A 27008-nucleotide genomic window follows, 5' to 3' on the forward strand; every position below is an offset into this window, starting at 1 on the left:
ACTCTCCTGGGAAGAGGTGAATGCTGGTCGCCCCTAAATTATCAACGGGCATCAAGATTTTACCATAAGTCCCCTTCCCTTCATTTTACTATCAACCCACGTACATTTTGGGGCACACAGAGTTGGGAAAGAGGCCTATGTCCCTCAAGATTAGGAAAAAGGAGTACAGACTTTGTCATTCGACTTTGCAAAGTACCCCCACCCCATTGCCCAGTATGGTATAAGAAAGAAGGGGTCTGCTTGCTCACTGCCCTCCTTTCCCTAGTCTTCAAGGCTGCATGTCTAAAAATTGGTTTGTTTGGACAAAAAGGGGAATCCCACTGATTTCTATGTTATTTTGGTGACAATACATTGTCAAATTAGATAATACCCACCCTTTATTACTTTACAATTTATAATAAAGTAAATAGGCTCCTGGCTTTAATGAGGTTTACATGAAATACATGCACATTAGTACTGTTAGGTGCCAATAATTTACGCACACGGTGTGGCTTTTAGTGCATTTTTATGCAAAATTTAGTGCATTTGAACATTGCAGATGTTTGATTGTAGCTTTTCAGAACCAAAACTGTCCTGCTGTGGCTCAGTCAACTACAGCATAGCTTTATTAGGAGACATTCAGAATGGATGCTTTCATAACTAAAATAATTAGGTCTATTATTAAAAAAGGGTTTATCCTGTGTTTTACATTTGTTGCAGATTACTTTAAAGGTAATTCCACCTTAATAAAATCATAGTAAACATGTAAATGTGAATTGTGAAAAAATAATATAATAAATGAATCCAGTATGTAACCTTGGAGTCCTTTGCTGAAAAGAAAGACCCCAGGAGGCTAATTTCCCTCTTGTGTGAACAAGATGCTTCCATTCAGGATTCATTTTACAAAGACTATGGTGCAGAAGACAAAGGGACAAATGTTGTTTTCTTTAGAACAAAGAAATGCAGGAATCTATGAGAAAGTTGGTTAAAATCATTGCAATGTTTATAGACACAAGAGGGAACTGAAAAGTTGTTACACTTTTTAACTTGCTTGACTATTGCATGCCATTCTAGCTGACTCTGGTCTTTATTGGTTTCCCAGAGAATGGCAATGTACAGGTAGCTAACTAGGGAGAGCAGGAGATGGGAGTTCTTTCTTGCATACTTGTTTTTGCAAAGGAGTCATAGGGCCTGATTTTATTAAGCTTTCCAAGGCTGGAGAGGATACACGTACATCAGTGAAGTTGTGTGACACAGCAAACCTGAAATGGATTTCCTAAAAGTCATTTGCTATTTGTTATGTCTGTTGGATCACCCAGCTTCACTGATAAAAGTGTATCTTCTCCAGCATTGGAGAGCTTTGATGAATCAGGCCCATATATAGAGATATAAAAAATAAGAGCAGGACAGAGATAAATCTAAAAACTAAAAACCCCAATCTAAAACTAAAATTTACCTAAAAAAATTAACTTTAGAACATCAAAACTGAGCTGTTATCTGAACTGTTCTAATACTATGAAGAAAACCAATTATTTTAAAACATTTAAAGATCAGTCTGAAGGAGGTCCTTGGAGGACTTGGTCATCATTGCCTCTACCACCCACTACTGATATTTGAACTGAGAGCTCTTGCAGGCAGTGTCTTCATCAAGGTAAATTGCTATAGTACTTTAAAAAGCGGTTATAATAGTAGTGTGATTTAAGCTAGCATCATCTTGTAATGTAAGTAGCATCACAGCGTGTGTAATTTTTTCTATTAACCTTTTAACATTTACTTTCCTTACAAATGCATTCCTATGATTGCCATTACAGTAAGCTTTTGTGACTGAAAAAGGAAAAGAGGAACTTTTAGCTTGTCAGAGAATTCAGACTTCCATACCACAGTATATTGCTTCACTGGCCTAGTCTTACCTATCTCAGTTTTGCCTTGTGCATTGTAACTATTGCTGCTGCATATTCAGCCTACTTATGTCCTGGATCAATTTTACAAATTTACCTACAGTCATATCAAAGCATTTGCTTCCTTTCTGTGTTGTTCATCTTGTTTTATAATGTGGAATAAGAAATATAACACGATCTTGCTCCCTTCAAAGAAGGAAAAAGCAGAATTACTCATATCATATGAAAGTGGAGATGATCAGATGGAAATATCCAGAGCCTAAGCTTTGTAGTTTCTTTTTTTATTGTATCACATAGATAAGTTATTGCTGAAAAAGAGCACAATAATACCCAGTGAAAGAAAATTACACTTGAATGTGACCCTCCCAGGAGAAGACAAATATGAAACTAGGATAATTCATACTTTGAACATTGGCTGCAGTTCTCCTATATTTTATTGACTTGTATATTCATTTTATATGCTGCATGTTCTCAATTTTTAACCACTATTACAAAGGGCCATCCAAAAGCTTTTCTTTATAGTAGAGTGTCTTTTTATTATGTCTGCCACTTCCCAGCTTTTCAAAAAACTGTGAAGGCATGGAGCCACATCCAATATCAGTAATACAAAACAAATAAATGTATTTTATTGTGGACTTTTAAAGCAACTTTTCTCAACCGATCTGCACAAATATATTCATAAAACCATAATTTATTTGAATAATAAAAAATACATATAAAAACATCATTAGGCATACATAGCGCACGTTAAAACCTCATAAATCTTTCAACATGTTTTGCATGCTGTGCTTCTTCAGGCTAGACCTATTTAGGACTAGGACATATTAGTCTCATCATCTTTTTCTGAAAAATCACACCTGCATTGAAGATTTGAGACTGTAATGTTTGCTAAGTATGTCCAATAATGTTGATATATGTATTTTTTATTATTCAAATTAATTATGTTTATATGAATATGTTTGTGCAAATCTATTAAGGAATGGGGCCTTGAAAGTTCACAATATTATACATTTTTATGTTTTATACTTACCAGATTTTAACATCTGCAATAATATCCTGCCTATTATGGTAATATATCTGGCCTACTACAGTAGTTACGAACATCATTCTAAATAGCTTTTATGTAAAACTGGCTTTATATATTTATCTTGCCAGTATCATGTGCATTAAAAAGCTGCTACATCCACACTTTCTTGCTGCTCCAAGTATTTTACACTTCCTGATGTGTAGCATACTTGTTTCCCCTTTCTCTTTGGCCACTGTGGTTTCTCGCACCAGTTTCAGTACATCCTGTATACCAGTACAAGGAGCAACTACTGGGCTCATCTGGCTTGTGGCGGCTTTTTGTTCACAGGCCTCCATAAATTCTCCTTTTACGTAATAGGTCACTTAAATTTGTGTCTCTTTGTATACTTACATATATTTTTTAGCTTTGTTGAAGTATAAAGTATATTTTTATTCTGTGCCCTGTTGGAGTGGTTTCTCCCAGGAACCGATACTATACTCTTTACAAAAAGATTAAAAAAAAAACCTCTTTAATTGGGGAAGTATTAATTCAGGCAGATAGAAGGCCGCAGTTGATTCAGTATTAGCAGATGTGTGAGTAGCACGTAGAGGAAATTAGTGGTGGAAAGCCATTGTGCTGGGTGCCTTGTTTCACTTGGGATGTGATGTTACCATATCAGCAGATGTGTGGGAGATTAGTTAGACACTTTGTTCACTTTCAAACTAAGATTCATTTCTTTCAGAACATTTATTTTTTCAGCTTTCAAATGCCATATATTCCAGAAAAGAAAACACAGGGCAGGATTGTGGTTAATTGATAACATGATTTGAATATAGGCTGAAAATAAAGCACCAGACCCTTAAAGGTTGTTGACTTTCCTCAGGAACCATTGAGATGTTTAATGAAGTGCAGCAAATGACAGGGTATTCGGAAACGTAATGTTGTTTTTTTGTAGATATGAACAGGGCTCTGTGCTTGGTATCATTAGAGTATCACCGGTATAGTTTTTATGTTTTTATCGTAATATATAGATTTTTTTACACTGATCAGCCAAAATACTAAAACGATCTTTCTAATGTAGTGACAGTCTTTAAAACCTTTGTCCTATCAAGGGTTGGATGTGTAATGTGCATTCTGGTGCTAATGATCCAAAAGAAAAAATGAATTATCAAACCATGGCCCAGTTTTAATGCTCCTAGCCTCATTGTAGGCACTTCCGCCAGTGGACACAGGTAAGCATGGGCATTCTAACTGGGCTATGCCTGAGCAGCTTCATAAGCAACAACCTGTGATGCATTGTGTGTATTGACACCACTTTTCATGGCCAGCATTACATGTTTGAGCAATCATCAGACCAAATGGCTAGACAATCCTTATTCCAATTGTTTCAATTCCAATTGCTGGTTTACTGGTTGTTATTCTTTGATCCACTATTGTCAGGTACTAACCAATTTGGCCTTACTGTAAATTGCTCAAATCTTTGCCAATTTTTTAGCCTTCATTATATTTGCTTCTAGCCCTAACTGTCCTGCTGCTTTTTAATATATACCACCCTATGTCAGATACCTTTGTAACAAGATATTCCAAACCCATCACAGGTTTAAATGTTTTAGCTGAAAAGTGTATGTGCATTGGAATCTGTTCCAAATATATTCTGGTGCCTGAACAAGCTAGGACTGGTCTTAGAAGGTTGTGTTTGTGTGCATACCAGTAATCAACATGCTACACTGTAAAACATACAAACTGAAGGACAGATTCAAGTGATTGAGTATTTATAAAGGATATGAAGGTTTATAGTTACCATTCACAAGTGGTCAAATTGATGTTGAAGGGGGTGACATAAAAGCACTTTGTTTGCAAATTTAACATTTTCTTTCTTTTATATTTGCCTCACTTGGTCATATCTAAAGGCCTGTGGACAACTCACGCAGCAGATCCTGAGATAAGTGGGGCTCTGGAGCCGATAAGAGCAATCAAGGCTCAGTAAATCAGCAGTCATCACCTGTTCGCTGTAGGACCAGAGTGGTGTAAATTGTGCAGTCTAGTGGTAGTACCTTAATTACAATTTTGATTTTAATCTCGAAGATAACAATCAGGACATATGGTTAATGGTAAAAAGTAAGTAGCCTGTGTGAAGTGGTGACAATATTCACACGCGGCTGGGGAAATAATAAATCTAAATATAGACCTGAGAATCTGTCGATAATATACATAATAAGAACAAATACATTGCTAAGTTTCCATCATGCATGTTAGAAATGTACATGGATGACGTTACATTCACAGCGTGACCAGAGCATGCATCAGAAATCAGTGAATGCAAACAGTACTCATACATTTCATGAGCACTTATCAGAATGAAGTATGAAAATGCTTGTTAATACGAGTAGCACAAGGCTAACGTCCTGAAAATCACTCACTCTACTCCAGTTGTTCTCATGTGCAAATGCGCAGCACTTCAGAACTGCCATCAGGACAGTAATGAATGCAAAATTAACTTTGTTCCATTTATTTCAATGAAAGCAGAAAAAAATGGGATGCATAACCACCATTAGTTTAATAGCCTTTAATCTTAAACCATCTGTCTTTGATTAAGTAGAGAAGACTGCAGGAGCATATGGCACAAGTTATAAATAAATATTTAAATTCTTGCTTTTTTATTCAACAATAAAAACTATAGGTCTATCAACAAACCATTTTCAAAGCTATGGAAACAAACCAATTTGTCCATTTGTGATACAAGATCTAACAAGCATCTAAATGCTACAGCTATACTGTTAAAGAAATGCTTTGAATCAAATTATAAACCCTGAGAATGGGTTCTTTTTTATTTGTGGCAGAGCAGTAAAGAGTAACTTATAAATGGATAATAATTTAAATATCAACCGATAAGCTTATTTTACCCTTAAAGTTTATATATTAAACAGAGTTGTGCTAAGCAAAGTTTAAAGCAACACAATATCAGATATTTATTATAATCGCCAAGATAACAACTCTTTTCTTAATAATGCTATCAACTGCTGCTTTTTTCCAGAAGGATGGTACCATCTTTGTCCAGGCATTGTGCCATTTGAAGGTATGCTGTAATGGGAATTTGCCGAATAATGATTGCTATGTGACTCACTAGCCAGACTTGTTTGTGTCTTTTGCACTGATTTCCTGCTTTCAGAATATGCATGTAATTAAAACAGCATAGGCTTTTTTCATGAACGGTAGCCTACTAGCTGCAGACTCCCTAGTTATTGAGCTGCAAACAAAAATTTCAAATCCATTACAAAAAAAAAATACAAAAAACGTGGTTATCATATAAAGCAACAAATGTCTGTTTTTGGAAGTAGAGAAGGCATATGTCAGACTCGTACATAGCGTTTAAAGCTACCTACAAAAAATGTACCAGAATTAACCTTTTGGTTTACCATGCACATTCCAACTTTGAGGCTGGAATAAATCTGAGCTACCCACATATAATTACAGAATGCTTTCTATATCACAATGACAGCAAGGAGCCTGCAATAGGTTTGTTTGGGAAAAGCTTTTCTGCATTACAAGCAGAGGTTTTCAAATCATAAGATTACATATAAAAATCCATGTGGTGGATTTATTTCACTACAGAAATTCCTAGATAGGGGAATAACCCTAAACATTAAAGTGTATTCTCTCTGTAAATATCAAAAAGTTTTGTTCATATTTCTGAACATCAGAAGATTGATGTTATAAGCTATCTTTTGTGATCATTTCTAGTAACAGATGAATGTTCCATTCTGTTTAATGGAGCACACATCACCCCATTGTGCTCTCCTCTGTAGAAATCAATCCACCGTGGTAAACCGATGAACAACATTGAGATACGGCTGTACATATGTCCAATTTTCACCCAAGACAAAAAAACGAATGTTCTTCTTGGGCGATAATTATCCATCTGATGTGTGTACATAGCTTTAGTACAGATTTTTGTTCAATTTAAATATATATTTGGTATATTTACTTGGGATTAGGATTTTTTTTTTTTTTTGTCATTGATCTTTACGCCTGTATGTACGAGTCTTAGAACTTGGGTTTGCTAGTTTTTATAAAACAAGCCAGTGGATGTCCATTTCACTTATGGTAGCAGAAAAAAAATGTGAACTCTTAACTTTATGAACAATGGAAACCTCAAAGGCTCATATAGGGCCAACAAGAACAAATTAAAGAATAAACACTACTTGTAAGATTTACATTTTTACTGCTTTTTTTGGAATTTGCCAAAAAGGCGGAGTCTTTTAACATACAAGTAAATACATGTAAAAATTATTTGACTGATGATTAAATTTGTGTTTAGAATGTATGACAATGCCATTAGGCAGTGAAGAAAATTATTCATGAAATATATTAATATATCTTGCATGTAAGCAGTAACCTGCCTGAAACTGTGTAGCATAATAACTAAACAGTACATGAAAGCAGGTTTAATGCATTCCACTACCAAAGCCCCTGGGCTGCTCCTTCACAATTTTCTAATAAAGCAGTTTGATGCAAGATGAAAATGTGCGTCCAGAGGGTCTTTGTTCATCAAAGTAAAAAAGTTTGATGCTTGAAATTCTGTCCTGCAAGCTCTGTGGGTCTTTATTATTCTTTATCACCAGTAAAGTGATATTGTAACATAGTGCTACTCATTGGGGAGAACTTCATCCTGACATGCAGAAAAGAAGCAGAAGGCCACGAACAGCTAAGAAAGTTACAGAGTAAGGAAGAATGATATGCCACTGGGGGGCCTTTAAATCAAATGGCTGATGTTATTATATTGGTATGACTCATGAAAACGTCTAAACAAAACTCTTTGCTTAAATAATGAACTCTCCTTATATGCTGTGGACATAGGGGAAGCCTGCATTTTACTGATTGCATTTAAAATATATCTGTCTTCCACATACAGTAAAAGTAGCCATTTTATGTCCTGACCTATTATTTCAGAGTATAGTTTTCCATCTATTTAGAACAATGGTTTTCAGCATCCTTTTTTCTACAAATTTTTACCTACCCCAGACAAGAGGTAGAGTGGTGAACATATCATTGTATAGGCTTATGAATAAGGGAAGAGATAACATTGTCCAACCAAGGAGGGTTCACATTTTACTGCAAACACTTCCAACCATACTCTAGAAATGGATAAATTGTTCTGAAAACCCAGTAAGTACAAACTTATACTCTTCTGATGGTTCCATGTTGTCCTTCCATGCTTTTTCTACTACATGTTTGGGTTTTGAAATGTTTGGAGTTAAGTTATATACTGCAAACATGTACTGACACAAATATAAAAAGAGGAAACAATAAAACCAGAGATCTTCTGGATGAATTGCATGTAAGAATTTAGTAAAGACTGATATTGGAATGTAAACAATGTGTCATTATTTGAGCACAATACTGCAGTTGGAGTAGTGATTTGGTCTATCTTTCAATTCACTTGCAATCCTGTCCACTGCTACAATAATGTTTGGCTGAAAATGTTCTGTGCTGGGTTTCTACTACTGTTGAAGTTTTTATGTTTATATTTAGTTTTTTAATTTTTATTTACATGGTTCCATTTAGAGATTACTTTACATGTTAACGACATAGGCATGTTAGGGTAGGGACAGGTGATAAATTTAACACACAGCACAAACTCAATTTTCAATTTTCTCAATTTTCACAAAACCATATTTCTACCCTATATATTAATAAAGAGACCTGATTCAAACAGGGAGGTTATATACATTTGCACATACATAGTGACCACACCACAAAATATATAGTTCTACTTTATTTAGAAAATGGTTACCAATGCAACACAAAAATACAATAACTCATTTTAATACATAAGTGGTGTGGTGCTCACACATAAAAAAGTAATTCTTGGTAAATGCAGGTGAAGCCTTAGTATGTTCATGCACCAAATACAGGAATCCCCTTTGATCTAAATGCGCCTGTATAGGAACAGTGATTTGATTCCTTCAAGGTTTGATTGCCTGTATTGCTATTTAATTTAATGTCTGCTTTGCTGCAATTTATCACACCAAAGTTAGTTATTTAATAAAACTGTCAGCAGAAATGTGTATTATTTGTTCCAAAAGCTGCAGTTTTTACTCTAGATAAAAAAGTGCTTTATAGTGAACCTATCAGTCTGTATGAGTGAGCTTTTTATTATTCATTAATAAAAGCTGCAGTTTAATAACTGTCCATAGGTTTTATAGAAACACAATGAGAAAGGGATGTAATTGGTCTGTTGCAGGCAAGTAGAGGAGCTTTTGGATTTTTTCTTTGACAGCAGTCACCCTGTTCATTGCAAGGTCCTGGCAGATTAGAGAGTGAAGCTATGTACACATGCTAAATATCTATCACTAGAATAATTTTGGGATAATTTCCAATGACAGTTGAATGAACAGGAACTGTACACATGGTGCAGTTCAGTTCTGGTGTGGGGTAGTGAGGAAATGAAGGCACCCAGCCACACCCTCCACCATAAGCAATGACTACGGACACTGTGTTGTATTTTGGTTATATCATATTGCCTAATCATGTGCAAATAAAATAAAAAAAACAGCATTTTTGATTTTCCTTGTGATTTAATGTTTTAAGTCCCCATAGCTTCACCTTCATTACTAAGTTAAGAATAAATTAACATGGCAATGTGAGCACCTCTACTCCTTTAGTAAATTACGGCTATTGTCAGGGAAGTACTATCGATTCTTCAAGAGGTAATGGATACATTTAAGGGATTTAAAGCATGAATCTAGCATTCACCAAACATCTCTATCATTGAAAACATGGATCTAGATGATTCTCCATCTGGGAATATTGGCTGAATGTCAGATTCCCTGCTTTATAAATAGACCTTTAAGTGTTACACTTTACTTACTATGCAAACATATAACGCCAAATATATCTGTTGTTAGGTGTACTTTAAGTTTGCAAGTGTGTGCACAATAGGCTGCAGTCTAAAAAAATATAAATATATATGCTAAAACTCTAGACTGAGGTATTTTTGTGCTTGTGTTTTAGGCAGTGGAGTTATCGCTATTAAAATCAGATGAGAAATGTGACCTTGTATTACTATGTCTGTGCCACAGACTGGAAAGAGACAATGAATACAGACATCACACCTTTCAAAGCAAATTAAAAGTTTGTTTGCCTAATTGGATTTTCTACAGCAAATTACCTTGAAGTTGAGATATATACAGTATGTTGTCTGAGGCATAAAATATTGCATATTCATTTAAAAAATATGAAGCACTATGTAACTGAAAATAAAATTCATTTGGATAAAAGTACACATAAGCTCTGGATAAATGCTTGTGTAGCTTTGTAATTTGGTTTAAAGTAAATCTGTAATAGGAAAATATTTCTTCAATGACATTAACTGTGCCCCTGGGCACTGGAATATTACTTTTATTTTCTGATACCCCCAAAAAACAAAAGGTGTTTTTTATTTCAAAATGGCCAGCAAGCTTTCTAGTTACTAGAAAACAGCGCAGGAAAGGAAATGGGAGCAGCAAAAGCAATCAAAAAACAACCATTTGGTAATTTTCTTGCTTTCTTTTGGTGACTCTTTGAAGTAGGTCCCCGCTACTTACATCATGTGGCTTTTTGAATTTCTTCAACTCCCAAAGATTTTTTGTCTTCATATGTGCAGAATATACAAGTATAACCATTTTGGGAAAATATTTTCTAGAATGGTGTGGCAAGCACTCAAAAACATTAATTACACTATTACATTGATTGGTGCCTCAATAAAAATAGGATCATGTTTGGACAATTTCCTAGCCTTGCCCACTGTCTAATTTCTTCTGGTGCCGGTAGCTGAATGTAGATGTGGGGCAGACATAGGACTGTGCAAGCTGTGCCATTCCTGGATGGCTCCAAACCTTCCTCAGCAAACAAGGTCCCTACAGCCATGGTGACGGACACCCGGACAGCCTGCACAGTCCTATGTACCTGGACCTGTCTGCTCACAGAAACCAAAGTCTATGGAGGCAGTCTATGACCATCCAACCAAAGGACATAAGGGTTTCTATAGTGGGCCCAAGTATTCAGGGCTGGAGGATCCTCTGGTGCCCACCCTCTACTATCACAGACAGTTGTGCTCACTTGTTGACATAAAGACGCAAACCAACTGAGCTCCTGATGCTGCCTCATGCGTCAGTGTGTCTCCAGTGTCTGCCGGTGAACTAATTCTTATGTATATGCTGCCTCTGAGCTACCAACATTACTGGCAGAAAGGTTTGGATCTAAAAATTTGATTTATTATATGTCTTATAAATATAAACCAGATTTTTCAGGCATGAATAATTGAGTTCAGAAACTATAGCAACTAACATTCTTTTTTTTAAATTTTTTCTTTGCTCCTGGGATGGGTTGGGGGAACTAGAGAAGGGGAGGGGGGAAACGAGTCAGTTCTGCACAGAGGTCAACTGTTAGCTGCATTTGTCTCTGTGTAGAAGTAAAAAAACAATCATTTCAGGCATCTGTTTTTCATTTATTTAAAAACAATTGGTAGCGGATTTCGCTGTCAGTTGTAGAGGGACACACAAGTGTTTGTCTGTAAATCACCAACAGCGGTGCAGGTTGCATTGTAAACCTTTGCTCACATTCTTTGAATCACCAGCCTCATTCCATGGATTACCAACCTTGCTCCTTGATGAACCCAAAAGAACAGTTTTGCAGTTAGTATAAAAAATGTATTTTGGTATGATCTGGCCACAAGATTTTAATGATATGAACAGTTTAAAACAGTTGTAAATTATTTATTAAATACATACCAGTTTCCTCCCACAATCCAAAAACATGCAGATAGGATAATTGGCTTCCCCCAAAATTCACTCTGATAATGAGACCATGGTAGGGATATTAGAATATGAGCCTCTTTAAGGGACAGCTAGTGGCATGACTATGGACTTTGTGAAGCACACTGTAATATGTCAGCACTATTTAAATACCAGTAATAATAATAATAATAATAATAACATATCCAGGCTACGTGATCTAGTCAGCATATTGAAGAAAAAATGTTAAATATTTCATTTATTGCAATCTTTTTTGTGCATTGTGCCTAAATTATGTGTCCCTGTGTTGTGTAAGCCTTTAGTTTGTCTCAGGCAGAAGGTAGATAAATCTAGAATAATTGTTGGCCATCGGTAATTCAAAGATGAGGAATGCAAGAGAGACCCAATTCCTGGGGTCAGTGGCCTAAAAAGAACTACCTGCATTTAATGAATAAAAGTTCTGGTAATGTAATATGCTAAAAAACATTATGCTATACACACCCACACCCACAAAATCACATAGAGAAATATATGGTTTTTTAATTCAGGAGCAAATAATTGTGAACCCTACATTTTCAAGAAGACTGAGTTATATGGGAATTGTTGTCAGAAGTGTTTTGTTTATGTGAAGCAAAATAGGCCCTGGTGCTTTTCAATAGATCGCTGGATGTTGATCATACTGACAGCAAGCATCAAACCAACAAATCACTGACATGATATTTTGCTGTCTGGCTTTTAATGATCTGTTTTTGGTTTGTTATACAAGGTAAGTCTTCCTAAAGTCATACCTTTGTTTCATCTGGCATGGAGGAATTCAGTCAGCTAACAACGTCAAATTATTCTGAACACACCAGAGAAATTCATTCTTGGGATACCTGACTCCTATCTCAAAACCTTTTTCAGTCAGCTATGGGCTAAATGTCATCTTTAAACAGTTGTTGGTGGATTTTACATTTATTGCTATGAAAAAAATAATGTAATTGCAATAATTGACATTACCTTTATTGAGATAAAATAGGAAAGGGTAGGAAAAGATGCCCTGGGAAGGGTTTTTCCAAAAGTTATTGCAGGGTAACAAAAATTTTTTTCCTAGAATGTATTCACACAGCTAAGATACACATTTCTTGTTAACCATTCATGTAAAAGTGAGCATACCTCTAATACACCACCATTTTAATATTTGCAGAAAAGAGAAATGAAAACAGGGGACTTATTTGCACTTAATTTCAATATTTTCAACAGTCTGTTCAAAAATTCATCTTTAATATAAATCTTCTAAAATGCCTAATTCCATAAAATGTTGGTGATCGCCAATCCAAATCATATACAATTTAAAAACATGACCACATAACCATGTGACTAGCCTATCCTCTTCAGGAGAAAGTGGTCATTGAAAAAAGAAAATATATACATATATACAGTTACTTGTTACAGAAAGTAAAAATTATACATATAAATATCATCATCACATATCCAAGTGTTTACCTGTGTTTCAAAACTCTCTTCAGATACAGAGAGGTACTGCACGTGCAGAGGGGACAATGCAACAGAGAGCATTACATTAACGCCCCGGGACCACCAAAAGCCTTCCAGGGTTGAAAACTTCTATAACCTATATCTATAATTACAAAAAGCAGAAACAATGTTTACCTAACAAGGGAAACAAGGAATGGTTCACTGTTTTTCAGCCATGTGTTATATGTAATAGCAACATACACACCCCATATTTGTGTGATGACACCTTTCACCTAACTCAACACATTCAACTAAGTTAGTAAGTCCAAATATGAGCAAAATAAGTGACTAAAGAAATTAATATAACTTACTCCATTTGCCAAGTTCCTTAATAAATTGCCCAGTTATTTATATTCTTGTTGTGCTAAAACCATTTTAAAATCATAATATAGGAATAAGGTGTTCCAAATTGGGTGTTTACGATACCTCCTTAGGAAATATACTTGATAAACCAGTATCTGCTTTGCTTTTTGTGTTGTATGATAACTGTGTCATTACAAGATGTAAATAGCTCTATAATGCCCTCGGAAAGAAGGTTGTGCATACCTATAGGTTTGTCAAGGCATTTAGAAAGATTCCCACATCAATAAGCCCTAGTTTTTTAGCATAGAAACTAATCTCCAAGTGTGGTCTTGTCAAAGCCCTAATTTGAATTCATAAAAATGTTGTGGGGAATTTTAAACTGGCATTTCATGTAATATAATGCAAAAGGACTGGTCTAGTCAAAACCCTGATTTGAATTATATTGGAATGTTGAAAAGGGATTTGAAACATGCAGTTAATGTAAGGCAATGCAAACAGAAGGAATTTTTTTAGAGGAATGGTTAAAAATTCACATAATTGATATTGTAGAGAACTGGGTAGTTATTCGTCTTCAAAAAGTGATCATAAAAGCTGTTATTTCATGGTATTGCTGATAAACGGGGTTCTACAAGCTACCGACTCATGGGATGCACATAGTTTTTAATAAATATTCCAGGTACATTGAAATGAATGTATAGAAGATGTAGTGTAAATACATCCGAATGATAAAGAAAGTTCACACACAAGCCTTATAAATGTAAAATAACCATCCTCAGGTTCACAAAAGAAGTGAACTCACAACTTTACCTATAGACCCCGGTGATATGACCTCACTGCCTGGTTGGACACCATATTTAAATGACACTAAACATAAAATATGGCTAAATCCCAGAAAAACCCTGTTATCCAACCTAAATTGTATAAAAAATTAAGGTAACATTGCAAGCATTCACTACAGGTAAACCTGTTTGCATGTGTTTTAAAATACCATGATTTACCACCAAAAGCGACTGTTGCAAATCAAATTGACTGCTTAATGTGCTCCAGTTTTCATCACAATTTGTATTGTTAAGATGTACAATGTGTTTCTAATAAAATTTTAAATTAATGAATGAAAAAAAAGTTTTTTTTTCTTTTATAACACACTCTATAAGCGCCCTTGAATCTGGGTGTCCAATTGAAGGATTCGGCTTTTGCCCTGGCTTACCGCCAGCTGTGATTAAGACTCTGTTATCCAAAACCACTTACAACTCTAATAGAAGAAGAGTCTGGTAAGAGAAAAGTCACTAATTAGAGATGAGGCAAGATGTGTGACTGTCCTATAAAATATAATTGAAAATCAAAGGGAATCTGCAGAATTACTGCTGAGCATGCAATTATCAATGTTAATGGCTCAGTGAAAATCAATTATAGATAAATACAATGTATATTCATAAAACAATGCTGAATTATCACCTTCTCTTCTTCATTAGAATAGAGAACCTTATTATTCACCCTCTTTCCCTCTTTTAGATGAACTGTTTTTTTTTTCCCAGTGCTTTGATTTGATAACTTATTTTTAAAAGTAGAACTTTCTGCACGATGAAAATAACAACGATAAACAAAAAGTATAAATAAAACACTGTCATACATTATTCTAAATTTACATACTCATTTATTAGTTTTTAATACAGTGTATATATATTAAAAATATTACACAGTATATATATATATATATATATACATATATTAAGTATAACTACAAGAAACAACCAGAATTTCGAGGAAACCAGACTTTTTTGAAAGGACTTTTAAGGTCAAGTATAAACAATTTATTTGACAATTACATTAAAAATTATGTTGCATTTTATTTGAAACATTGCATTTAAAAACTGTGATATAAGAATAAAATTATGAGCTTGTTTTAAATATTACATTCATATGATTCTCCTTCTGGAAACATCTCTTACTGAGGCATTTCCAAAAACTGTGACGCGTTTCGCTGCAACTAAGGCCGCTTCCTCAGGAAAAAGGAGATTTGAAGATAACAATCCAATAACAATCAATTAAAAAATATTCCAATATTATTTCACTTTGCATTCTTACATTCTATATTCTGAATAATTATAAATTACAATATTACATGTATTAGGTAATTAGTAGCAAAAAATAAAAAAATAAAATAATTTCATAGCAAGACAGCACTGACAGGCCTGTTACCATTCAACACCTTGGATAGATTTCTGGTAAACTGGAAAAGCATGTATTTGTCATCTTTAGCATTTGGGGTAAAATTTGGTGATGCTCCTAAACAAAGTGGTGCCTGTGCCAAGATGACCACCGCCACACAGAGGGATGGCAAGGCATTGTAAACTAGTGATGGGAAATGTTTGTTAGTTTGTTCCACCTGAAAGAAAAGCCCCAATGGATAATCTAAGAGGAGTGGACTCCTTTTTGCCCAGCCTGTGACAACATATCAAGTATCTGTGGGAGGAAGATAGTGATAGGGAAAGATCAACTTCCGTAAGGGCACAGGAAATACTGGTGGCTAGTCTTTGGCTTTTTATTTCTTACACAGCTTCTAGATTTCAGCTCTTTTTTAGGCTATGTAGCCTGGTTAAGACCTGCAGTAGGCTGTATATAAACAACATGCATCAGAAGTACAATAATAGGCCATTTCAGTGCTCTCCTTTCATTTACCAGTGCTAATCATGTTAGGCAGACGGCACTGTGCAAAGTAATTGGACCCAGATTGATTTAGAACATTTATTCTCTTTGTCCCATAGCATGTACCGGTCCTTAGGATATTACAAGAGATTTATGCCAAGGCAAAATTTAGTTTTTATTAATATATAACCATTGTTTATTCAATTTAAGTCTAGAATTTCTGTAAAAAAGGGGAGGGATTTCACTTTTTAAAAATGTAACTCTTTAAAAATGATCTTGCAGACATATGGGATAACATGTAATTATTTGGGAAGAAGAATCACTTATATTTTTTTCTGCCACCCACCAAAAGCAGCATTGTGGATGATATCTGTCATTTATCTTTATTATATTTAAGTATTGGGGATAGGTTCTTTGTACCAATTTCTTTAAAGGATTGAATAATAAAAAGCCAAAGGAAAACTGTGTTTCAGACATTAGCCTATATTTCTGGAAGATTTTTTTGTGCCCAGAATATTCACTATATTGTTTTTTATTTGGATGGGCATTGGTTAGGAGGAGTCCATAGTTACTGGGCCAATATGTATACCCTTGTAATTGTCTAGCTGGCAGAGTTGAAATAGCAGGGCCTTTATTGCTATGGCAAGGAGCAGGGGGGGAGAAAGGGAAAATAGAAGGGTATTAGGCAATTATTTACCAAGCTAGACCTAGTAAAATTATACTTTCATATTATTTCATATATTTATTGCCACAAAAGTTTACATAGATGTTTAATGAATTTGAAGGACCATCTGTATCATGGGAGGCTACTGCAAATGTATTGGGGAAGGTCATTTTAAGGGACAATTACCTAAACGCTACGTATGTGCATAAATTATAAAGCCTTTAGGGCACTGTGGATGAGGGACAATATTACTAAATTTAATCTGACATGGATTTTCACAATAAAATAATGAGATCTTTTTTCATCAAGATTTGATTTAAAGTTGGACCTCTAAGCGACACATTACTGGGTATTTTTATCTAGTTTCAAAAACAACACTATAGTAGTCTCAATTATTTGAGATTCATAATTGTTTGAAATAGGACGTGTTTTGATATGTTTTATGTAATATTGATATAATCTGGATCGTGTTTTTTGTATTCCTTAATATGGTGTCTATCGGGACCAGGAGCTTTCCTTAGAGCTTATATAGCTTGCTAAATTTCCTTTTCTTTAGTTTAGGAAATGTTTGTTTCTCAGTTTACTGTGGGTATCAAAGGCTGTAGTTATTGCTGAATGCTGGCTTGCATTTTTTTACTGTTGATGTATACATAAAGATATTGAAATCACAAAATAATGAGTTACTGTATTTTATCAGTATTTGTGAAATAATTTTACCCTTAATCCTAAACACAGATTTAGTAATTTGCTTAGCAAGATGTGCTAATAAATTACTTATCACATTAAACATTTTATTGCTTATTGAAAAACAAATATTCAGCATGTAGTACATTTCTGGTTAATTTTCTATATCCTTACTAGTTTACCTGAACATACAACAGAGACAATATAGTGCAAAGATGAGGTTTACAAGTAGTTTTTATTTTCATCTGGGATTTGTCTAGCTGACCGGAGATGCTACCAAAGAACAAATGTGAGAAAAATTAAAATTTATAGGCCTAGAATTAAAATTAATACCTGGGATTATGGATCAATTTATTCAATGTAGCTGGACTTGGGAATTGATATATATGGAAAATCCCACTTTGGCTTTGCAACTGCTTGGATTTGAACTTTGCAGACTAGAATAATGAATGTATGAAAATAACTGATTTACAGTACATTGCAATTAAATGTTAGTGAATAATGGATTATTCTCTAATTGTTTTGGTCTTTGTTATAATACTTTAGTCATACCTAATTTTTTTCTTGTATTTTCTCCCTATTACAAGTGAACTGTTATTCGGCCCTCCCCTCAGGCATGTTGTCTTGGTGTCACCTTTGACTCGGGCCTCTCATTTACCCCCCATATTCAGAACATTTCCAGGTCCTGTCACTTTCACCTACGCAACATCGCCAAAATCCGCCCCTACCTGTCCCCTGAGACCCCCAAACTCCTTGTACATGCTCTTATCATTTCTCGTCTGGACTACTGTAACATCCTTCTCTCTGGTATTCCACTAACATGACTCTCTCCTCTACAATCTATTATGAATGCTGCAGCCAGACTCATCCATCCTTCCCTCCGCTCCTCCTCCGCTGCATCTCTTTGTAGTTCTCTCCATTGGCTTCCATTTCACCTTAGAATCAAATTTAAGCTCCGGTGCTTTGCCTTCAAATCCCTACACAGTTATTGTCCCACTTACATTTCTGAAATGGTTAAAAAATACTCCCCCTGCCGCTCTCTCCGCTCCTCCAATGACCTACTATTGACTTCCTCACTCATAACCTCATCACACGCACGGATACAAGACTTCTCTAGAGCTGCTCCAACTCTCTGGAATGGTCTTCCTCGTCCTATTCGGCTTGCTCCTACTTTCTGCTCATTTAAAAGAGCACTCAAAACCCATTTTTTCAAACTTGCCTACCCGTCTTCTTCTGTCAATTGAAACCATCACTACTTCTCACCACTACATATCTCCCATCCTACTGTGTGTGAAATTCCCTCACCTACTAGATTGTAAGCTCTTCGGTGCATGATCCTCTCCTCCTCTATCACTGTCTGTATTAGTCTGTCATTTGCAATCCCTATTTATTGTACAGCGCTGAGTAATATGTTGGCGCTATATAAATCCTGTTTAATAATAATAATATTAATAAAAAGTGTCATACTAAGTATCAGGCTTTAAAGAGCTTTTTTAATTTACCTCCATGCAGGGCAAGGTGAGTGTCTCTGCAAAAGCCAATGTTAACTACCCCCTACACGCAGACCTTGCCTTCTCTTATTTTCCACACCTTCTTTCCTTTTGCTGACCCAGTAAAGTTTTGACAACACTCCCCCATGTGACAGTGCTCGCGCCTAATGACTTGCCTATAGATTTTGATACAAATGCTATTACTATTCTTTTTTTTGCAGGCTGTGAATGGTGGCAATGTGCCATTGTTTCTTTAAAGTCAATCTATATCCTGGTTTGAATGAAAGTTAAAAAATGTCAAATAGCAAGGGTGCTATTAGGATTGCATGACTGAAAACTAATAATAATACAGTTTTAGATTAGTAATACAGTTTTACCCTCCTCTAACAGCATCTTCAGCCTCTGAACCTTGCAGTCTCACTCTGGGCTGACACTTATTTTTTATTGCGGGGAGAATACAAATAGTACACATGCATATTAGTAAATGTAAAGATGAATTTCTATATGAACTTAACATCGGACATTCAGATTCTTCAATTCAGAATAGTTATCTTTCAGGGTATGATAAACAGATAAACAGGATGTTGACATTTTCTATGTATTTACTACTATGTTTATATATTTTAATCAATTCCAAGCATTACATACAAATAGCATAAAAGCTTTAGATTTATCCATAAAGCAGATTGAGTTTGCATAATAAAAACATGTTTACTAATAAAAAATATATTGTATTTTCTTGCTTTTTTTATCCTGTTATATCACTACATTATAATTATTTTTTAATATTTAAAACAGAATTGTTCGAAAAGCCAGAGCATAAAAGTTAACTATCCTATTTTCCGTTTGACTTGTAGGTTCACCATTTTCATCTTGGACCAACATGAATGACAGTTTATGTAACAAGGGGCTCCTCTGAATGTTTTCTCCCCAAGGACCTTATTTTGTTTGCTGGAAAAGGAGCAGTGTCATTTCAATTAAAGCCATGCTTCCAAGAATCTGCACTGAGGAGCAAAGAGAATGAAAGTAAGCTGTGTCAGCTGATCAGCTTTCAAACCACCTTCAAACTCTCAATTTTCTTAAAATGATCTGTCCATCAATGGTGTCTCTCGGGATTCCCTTTGCAACTTTTATTGGCAAAGAATAGACATAGCAGAAATGCTGTACACAAAAACACAGCCGCTCAAGAAGAAACCTGTTTTATCTTTTACAGCTCATAGATTTATAGTGAAAAGAAATGTATCTTTTTCCAGATAATTTAATTACAATATATTTTAACACACAGCATACTTCAGTTCCATCTTTTTTTTGTTCCCTGTATGGAAAATCCAGTTAATGATATCTTACAGATATGGAATTACAGTATCGTCTCAAGATAAATTAAATTGCTTGGAAGGATTTAAAAGAACCTCATATAATGTGCAAGATATGGCCAAGATAATTGTGAAATTTCAGAGATATTTTCGAAGGAAACCTGTACGCTTTTTTACATTTATCATCTTATATTTGACGGCTGGAAGTGTTGTATTTTTGCATGCAACGTTTGAAGGAGAACATGTTGTACCAGAAAATGATAAGACCTCCCTAGATGGGAAAAATGATGGAGTAGATCCTCAAGAATCTGGGGTGGCCCAACTAAGTAGGGTATTTAAAGAGACTCCGGAGTCACCAAGCACACCACGTAGATATGGACCATGGTTCAAAACATCGGCAAAAGAATCACCAGACAAAATTAAGCCAGGAGACTTTGGAGGTACCTGGAACAGGGCTCTGAAAGGAAGAACTATGAGAGAGCAGGAGGAAGGGAGAGGTAAGCATGGAATAATAGTATCAGCTGTCTTCTATAGTCAATGCAATCTCTGGTGCATTCTTTTATTTTATATTTCTATGAATATAAAAGCTAATTTAAAGTGTGCACTAACAGATGATGTAAGCTGCCATTCCTGACTTTGTTCTAAAAAAAATACTGATTTCCTGATTGGCATTCTAATCTTCTGCCTTTACTTCTTTCTGAATCATTGACCCAGAATAAGTATGCAGCTCAGGTGTTCAGCTAATTGTCACACAGTTATCTGCAAGCTAGTTTCAGCTGTATGATTAGGACTACTAAAACCAGAAGAACAGCTTTACATTTATGAATGTCCTCATTTATCCAGGGCATTGCATATTGCTAATTTAGTAGCCAATAATCATATTTAGCTGGTTTTGTTTTTGTTATGCTGAAGACATTTCACAGCTTGTCCAAGCTGCTTCTACCTAAAAAATAAAAAGCAATGCAAGCACAACATATAGAGAAAAGTTATCTGCAATATGATACATTTTTGTTTTTTTGGTTTAGTTTAATTATAATGAACCACATGATCTTTCTAATTTAGTTACATGTTTTTAGCAGTCATTGAGGCTATGTACACACGTTAGATTTTTGTTATAGAAAAGGATCTTTTATGATCCATTCCAAAGACAAAAGACTGAAAGATGCAGGAACAAGCGCTGTACATACAGTACCATTGTGGTCTATGGAGAAGGGAGGGGGAGAATGAGCGAGCAACACCACGCTCTCTTCCCTTCACTTGCATTAAGATCGTTCGTTGTTTGGGGATCTGCCAGGACAGATCTGGCACTGTACACATGCCAGATTCTCGTACGATTGTATCCCATTATTGGCAATCGAGTGAATCATCTGACGTGTGTCCGTAGCCTAACTGTTATATAAAAGTTAGACTGTAATACTAGATGCCATCTGCAGTGTGGCTATTTGTATGTATACATATATTTGTACATGCACATATATTCAACATACCCTTAAACTTTAAATGTGCTGTCCTATTTCTATATGTATTTAAACCCTGAATTCCTACCCTGAATATTATGAAAACTTGTTTTGTGAATTTCCACTTGGAGTGAAAAAAAAAATGAAGTCTACCATCAGGGAATTTAATCCCTATAAAACAGCAACTTAAATCTTGCTGGAGCCGGAGAGGTGGTGGCAGTGATGAAGTAGCCTGGTGGGGAAAGGCAGTATAACATATTGCTACACAACACTGCCTAGGTGACAGCTGAATAATGAATTACTCTGGTATTTAGGGAAATAGTTGTTGCCTTAACTGTATTATGAACACAAAGCTGAAAAAAAGAAACCGCAGTGACCACTAAAGGTGCACCTTGACTGAATGTAGGGTTTATACAGTATTTAATTTTGTCCTGCTTGCAATGTGCAAAGCAACATTCAAAGATGATATGAGAAAACAGCAAAGGACAATTATTATAGCCTTAGATTTTTGTGTATTCCGCTTACTGGAAAACATACAAGATAATGGTGTTTGCAGGGCAAAGGAAGATAAGCCTAGACCCATATCATCAATGCCAACATTTTTCACATATGTAAGTTGCTTTAGGAAAAGCACTGGATAGTGATACAGTGTATATAGGGTACGCCACATGTGCCTATAGTGCCTTATAGTTTTTATGTTCCTTTTAACAAGCCTATGAGTTGGCAAACTCATTGAAAACAAAAATTATCCTGTGTGACTTATATGTTTATAATTGTTTAAAAAAAAAACTGAACTTTGGAAGAGGTGTACAAAAAAAGAAGAGAGCCGGAGACCTTGTTCTGCTCTGTGTCCTTGTGTGAAGGCAGCCATCTGGGTTGAGGCCATCATTTGCTACCTTGTGTCAGTGCTTCCAGCAAGAACAACAAATTAACATCACAAAACCTCACTTCAAATCTCCTAAGACTAGCAGGCAGGGGCAGCAGTGCATTACTCGCATAGTGGATATATGGCTATAAGGCTGTAGAAGTTCCCAGACACATTCACATATCAGGACGTGTACTGCTATGAACTAAAACCATCAGGATGACTAGGGGTACTTCTGTACTAGGCTTGACTTTTGCAATGCTGGAACTTTTAACATTGAAGAAGGGGGCGGAGAAATTTGTTGGAAGTGTGAACATTTTCCTATTTATTTATGCAATTACAAGACCGGAAACTAAGGGAAATCTGTACAGCAGGGTGCAAACATAAAAAAAAAAAATATATGTTACTGAATTAAACACATGCATTTATTTAAATATATTTTGGAGAAGCTAAAAATTTTAGTGTTTTAATTTGTGATTAAAGCAGAAGCAAAGAAAAATAAAATCATTAAAAATAAAAATTAGGAGAATGTGGATTCTTTATAAAAAAAATGTACGTACATGTTCGAAATTTTCTGTATGTGCAGCACAGTGTGCAATACTGGCATACCCAGGTGATATTAATGAATAAACTGAAAATTAATGGTATAACATTCTGGCCTGGCCAGACTTTGAAAAAGATGTCAGCACCGGCGATGGAGTAAGGAGAGATGACAAAAGTCAGAGTTGGCATTTTTGTTTTTCTCATACCTGAAAGTGTTTTTTTTTTTTTTAATTAAATACAGGCTCCTTAAATGCGCATAGCAAGTTAGCATCATCAGTACATGTCAGGTAACTTTAAAATATCTCTGTCACTAATTTGCTTGTTTAATAGGTAAAATAATTAGGAACACACACAATTATGCAATATAAATTATTATTTATTATAACTCAAAATGGAATACTTTTATTTTCCATTGTAGTAAAGAGATACCATTGGCATCTAAATCCTAAAATGAATCGTTCATTATGAATGCAAGCTCAAATTATGTTGAACACTACCCCACACCAGGCCTTCTCATGTGGTCCTGATCCTCTTGTAGCTAAGAACCAAATCTTGTGAAAAGGTCAAAGTAAATAAATTGAAACAGTATTTCAAGAAAATAAAGCATATAGGACCATGTACCATAACTCTGAGAGCCAGCTAATAACACTAAAATAAGGCTCACATGGTCTCCATTTTAAAAAGAATAGGTGTTTTTTTAAAAAAAGAAACATTTGTTTCTTGGTTTAACAATGGCAATATCTTTCATTAGGTTGTGTGCCTCCAACCATGCAAATTTTGCAGTTGTCATTTAACATTCAGAAATCAGAGTAGTCTGGAAACATGGTGACTTTGGAATAAATAAAATAAAGCAATTAATATTCTATTCTAATTACTATTATTATTCTGTCTATCTAGGTAATTTTTTTAAATTAAATTTTTTGTTAAAGATTTTTAATTTTTTTACAAAGTACAACGTAAAACATAGGAGATAGTTACAAAAAAGGAAAAGAGAAACATAAATAACAATAGACATTCACCCGTATTGTGTAAACCAATTAGGAGCATGACTGGAAACATTCTGAGGTCCACTAATTATTCCAGTGGTTGGTATAATATATCACCTACATCACATAGTTTTTAGCATTTAGACCATATGTCTAGCAGATGACTCATTGTTACTGGAATGAACCCTTAAATCCTATATATAGATGTATATAAATGTACCATACGATGCAATATATAATGTCATATGCTAGGTTAAACAACCAAACCCATATTCTTTTTTAGATTCTAGCTTTTTTAGATTCAAAAATCAGTATTGCTCCTAAAAATTACTCCAGCCCCACCTACTTATCAAGGAGATATATGGATTCAAGGCCTTTAAGTGGAAGGTCCAAACATCTTAGCAACAGAAGTAAAAAAATATATACAGAAGACCTAGAAAGAAAAGAAGCTTGGTGGTGAAGAGAAGGAGGGTTGCGCAGAAACATAAAATATCTAGGTAATTTAGCAGCCTGATGTGTTGTGGTTGATGAAGTTAAGTGGATGACTGAGAAATCTATAAACTCTTTCGACAGTAAACTGCGCTAAAAGGCATTTATGATTTAAATTGGTATAATGGTAATTGGATAGAGACATTCAATTTCCACCATATCAGCCCGCAAAACCTGTCCCAGTATAGGTTCAGCATGGGTCTCTGCGTAGGTCTGGCTAGGAAATAAAATTAAGCAAGCTGGTCACACAGACTTCAATCATACCTCAGTCTGATTCACTTTTGAGGGGAATAAAAAAGAACATAATGGGGGCTCTTCTTATGGTTGCTTAGAATGGTCTGGGAGCACACATGAGGGGGCACTTCCTGTTTTGCCTGTGGAAATTTGGGTGAAGCATTCAGTGACACTGATGTTGCTTTTTACCTTGAGGCATGGATTTGGCACCATAGTGGGCCAAAAAATCCTAAGTGGAAGAGTTGTTTTTCACATGTTTCCATAGGAGGGATCTTGTTTTTGTTTTGGATTGTGAAGGAGGAATAAAACATGTTAGTTTTTTTCTGTTATCCATAGTGGTTTCACCCTACTGAAAATTTGCAACAAGGACACAGACAAAACTAAACAGCTAATGGGAGAGATTTTCCCTCACTGTGGCAGTAAACAAAGCAAATATTTCTCCAACAGAGCCATGTATATCATGTGAAGCTAAACTTCATCATTATCTTTTATCTCAATTCAACAATTTGTACAGGATCTTATTCCGACCCACACAGCCTCACCTCTTTCCCAGCCCTGTTAACATTTGGGGGATTAAAGAAGAGAATAGTGGGGTTCCTCTTGTGATTTCTCAGAATGCCAGGAAGCAGGTTTGGTGTGCTATAGCTGCAATATAATTATGTGATTGCTTTTCCCATAAATCCTTAGATGATAATGATGCCACTAATGTGCCATATTGAGACAGAACCTGGAATTTATCTGTAGGGAGTCCAGAGGGTAAAATTAATCTTCAGAAATTTGCATTTCTCATAGTTTACATTTCAGCTACAAAAAAACAATATGCACCTCCAAGCAACTAGCTATGAAATCGGACTTTCAACTTTAAAATGAGGAGAAACTAAAATATATTTTTTTCTTTATGTATTGTTGTGGAAATGCTTAAAAGATTTCTAAAACATAAAGAAGATATTGGTAACAAATGCAAATTCTTAGCAGCATGGATGACTTATAGATTTGCCTTTAGGGGAATGGAAGCCTAAGCAAATCAGACCACCCCTACAGGGGAGATTTTTCTTCCTCTAATCTATACCAAGTTCTAATGATGCAGTAAGGGGAGCGTATCATATTATCTTGTGACATGCTTGCATTTTTTACTATACATTTTTCAGTAGGACAGTTTGTAGTCAAATGGATTCTACTTTGGACATAATGCAGTATAAAAAAAGTAAATCTGTTTCTTGACAATGGTTGTGGACAGCAGTGCAAAGGTTGTTTACTATGAAAGAAAGTGTATTTGTTTTTAGTGTATGATGGATTGGATAAGAGTTAAATCTTTTTTCCTGTGTCTATAGTCGTCTATGTTCCTACTAGCAAGATTTCCCCTCCTATAACATTTACATTTATCATCCCATTCCCTATGGATTGAATCTTTAGAGACAAAGGCAGCAAAAAGTAATTGCTTTACAATAATCCTAGCAGGAGCTGCACATTATTATACCTATATTAGTTGGTTTTATATTGGTTTTAACACATGTGCAACGTCTGCACCTATTATTACAAATGTTTAGTTATTCGCTATCCTAGCAGGTAGTACTGTGCTTGCTGCCAATCCACTAAGTGTGGACAAGTATCGGCAGTACTTCACTGGTGACAACACAAGACGAGTTCCATCTATTAACTGAATGAGCAGAAGTGATAAGGGGAATTTCAGCATCCATGATTCACAATGGTTACCTTTCAGCAGGAAGTAGCCTGAATACCAGGTTTGTGGTAAGATCTCCAGGTGATAATCCGGGTACAGCAGGGAACACCTGCAATATTGCTGGGCTAACTAGATTGCTGCATCAACTATAAATTCTGTAGTTTTATTCATTTTTCCAAATTCCCGTTTAAGGCATTGGGGTTTAGGCTGGATCAGCAGCTCTCCATTTGTGTTAACATGTTAAAATCCCTGTTTAACATACTTTACCACAATATACTGTACACATGTTGTGTATTGGTATCCATTCTAAATGTCACCCAAAGAGGCATGTATATTAAAGGGTTGTATATTATAAGGGTATAGTATTTTGCTCAAAACAAGTAAATGTACATGTATTAATTTGCCATAAGGTTAACTGGGGCCGAGTCTCTCTGGTTCCTAAATTTGAAAAATGGTTGTCTTGAATTCCATTTTTAAAGAA

The 27008-nt window shown here is 35.2% G+C and overlaps 1 protein-coding gene across 2 annotated transcripts in view; it reads left to right on the forward strand.

Moving 5' to 3' along the window:
• Window positions 1-27008, forward strand: part of WSCD2 (WSC domain containing 2) — a 167829-nt gene that overhangs the window by 61068 nt on the left and 79753 nt on the right. For both annotated transcript variants that reach the window (XM_072415931.1, XM_072415929.1), the window contains exon 3: window positions 19817-20769. In XM_072415931.1, coding sequence (XP_072272032.1) covers window positions 20295-20769 — 475 coding nt within the window. In that variant the 5' untranslated portion in view covers window positions 19817-20294. The remainder of the gene's footprint in view (window positions 1-19816; window positions 20770-27008) is intronic.

This window comes from Pyxicephalus adspersus, chromosome 6 (genome assembly GCF_032062135.1).
Source record: "Pyxicephalus adspersus chromosome 6, UCB_Pads_2.0, whole genome shotgun sequence".
In the NCBI taxonomy this organism is placed as follows: Eukaryota; Metazoa; Chordata; class Amphibia; order Anura; family Pyxicephalidae; genus Pyxicephalus; species Pyxicephalus adspersus.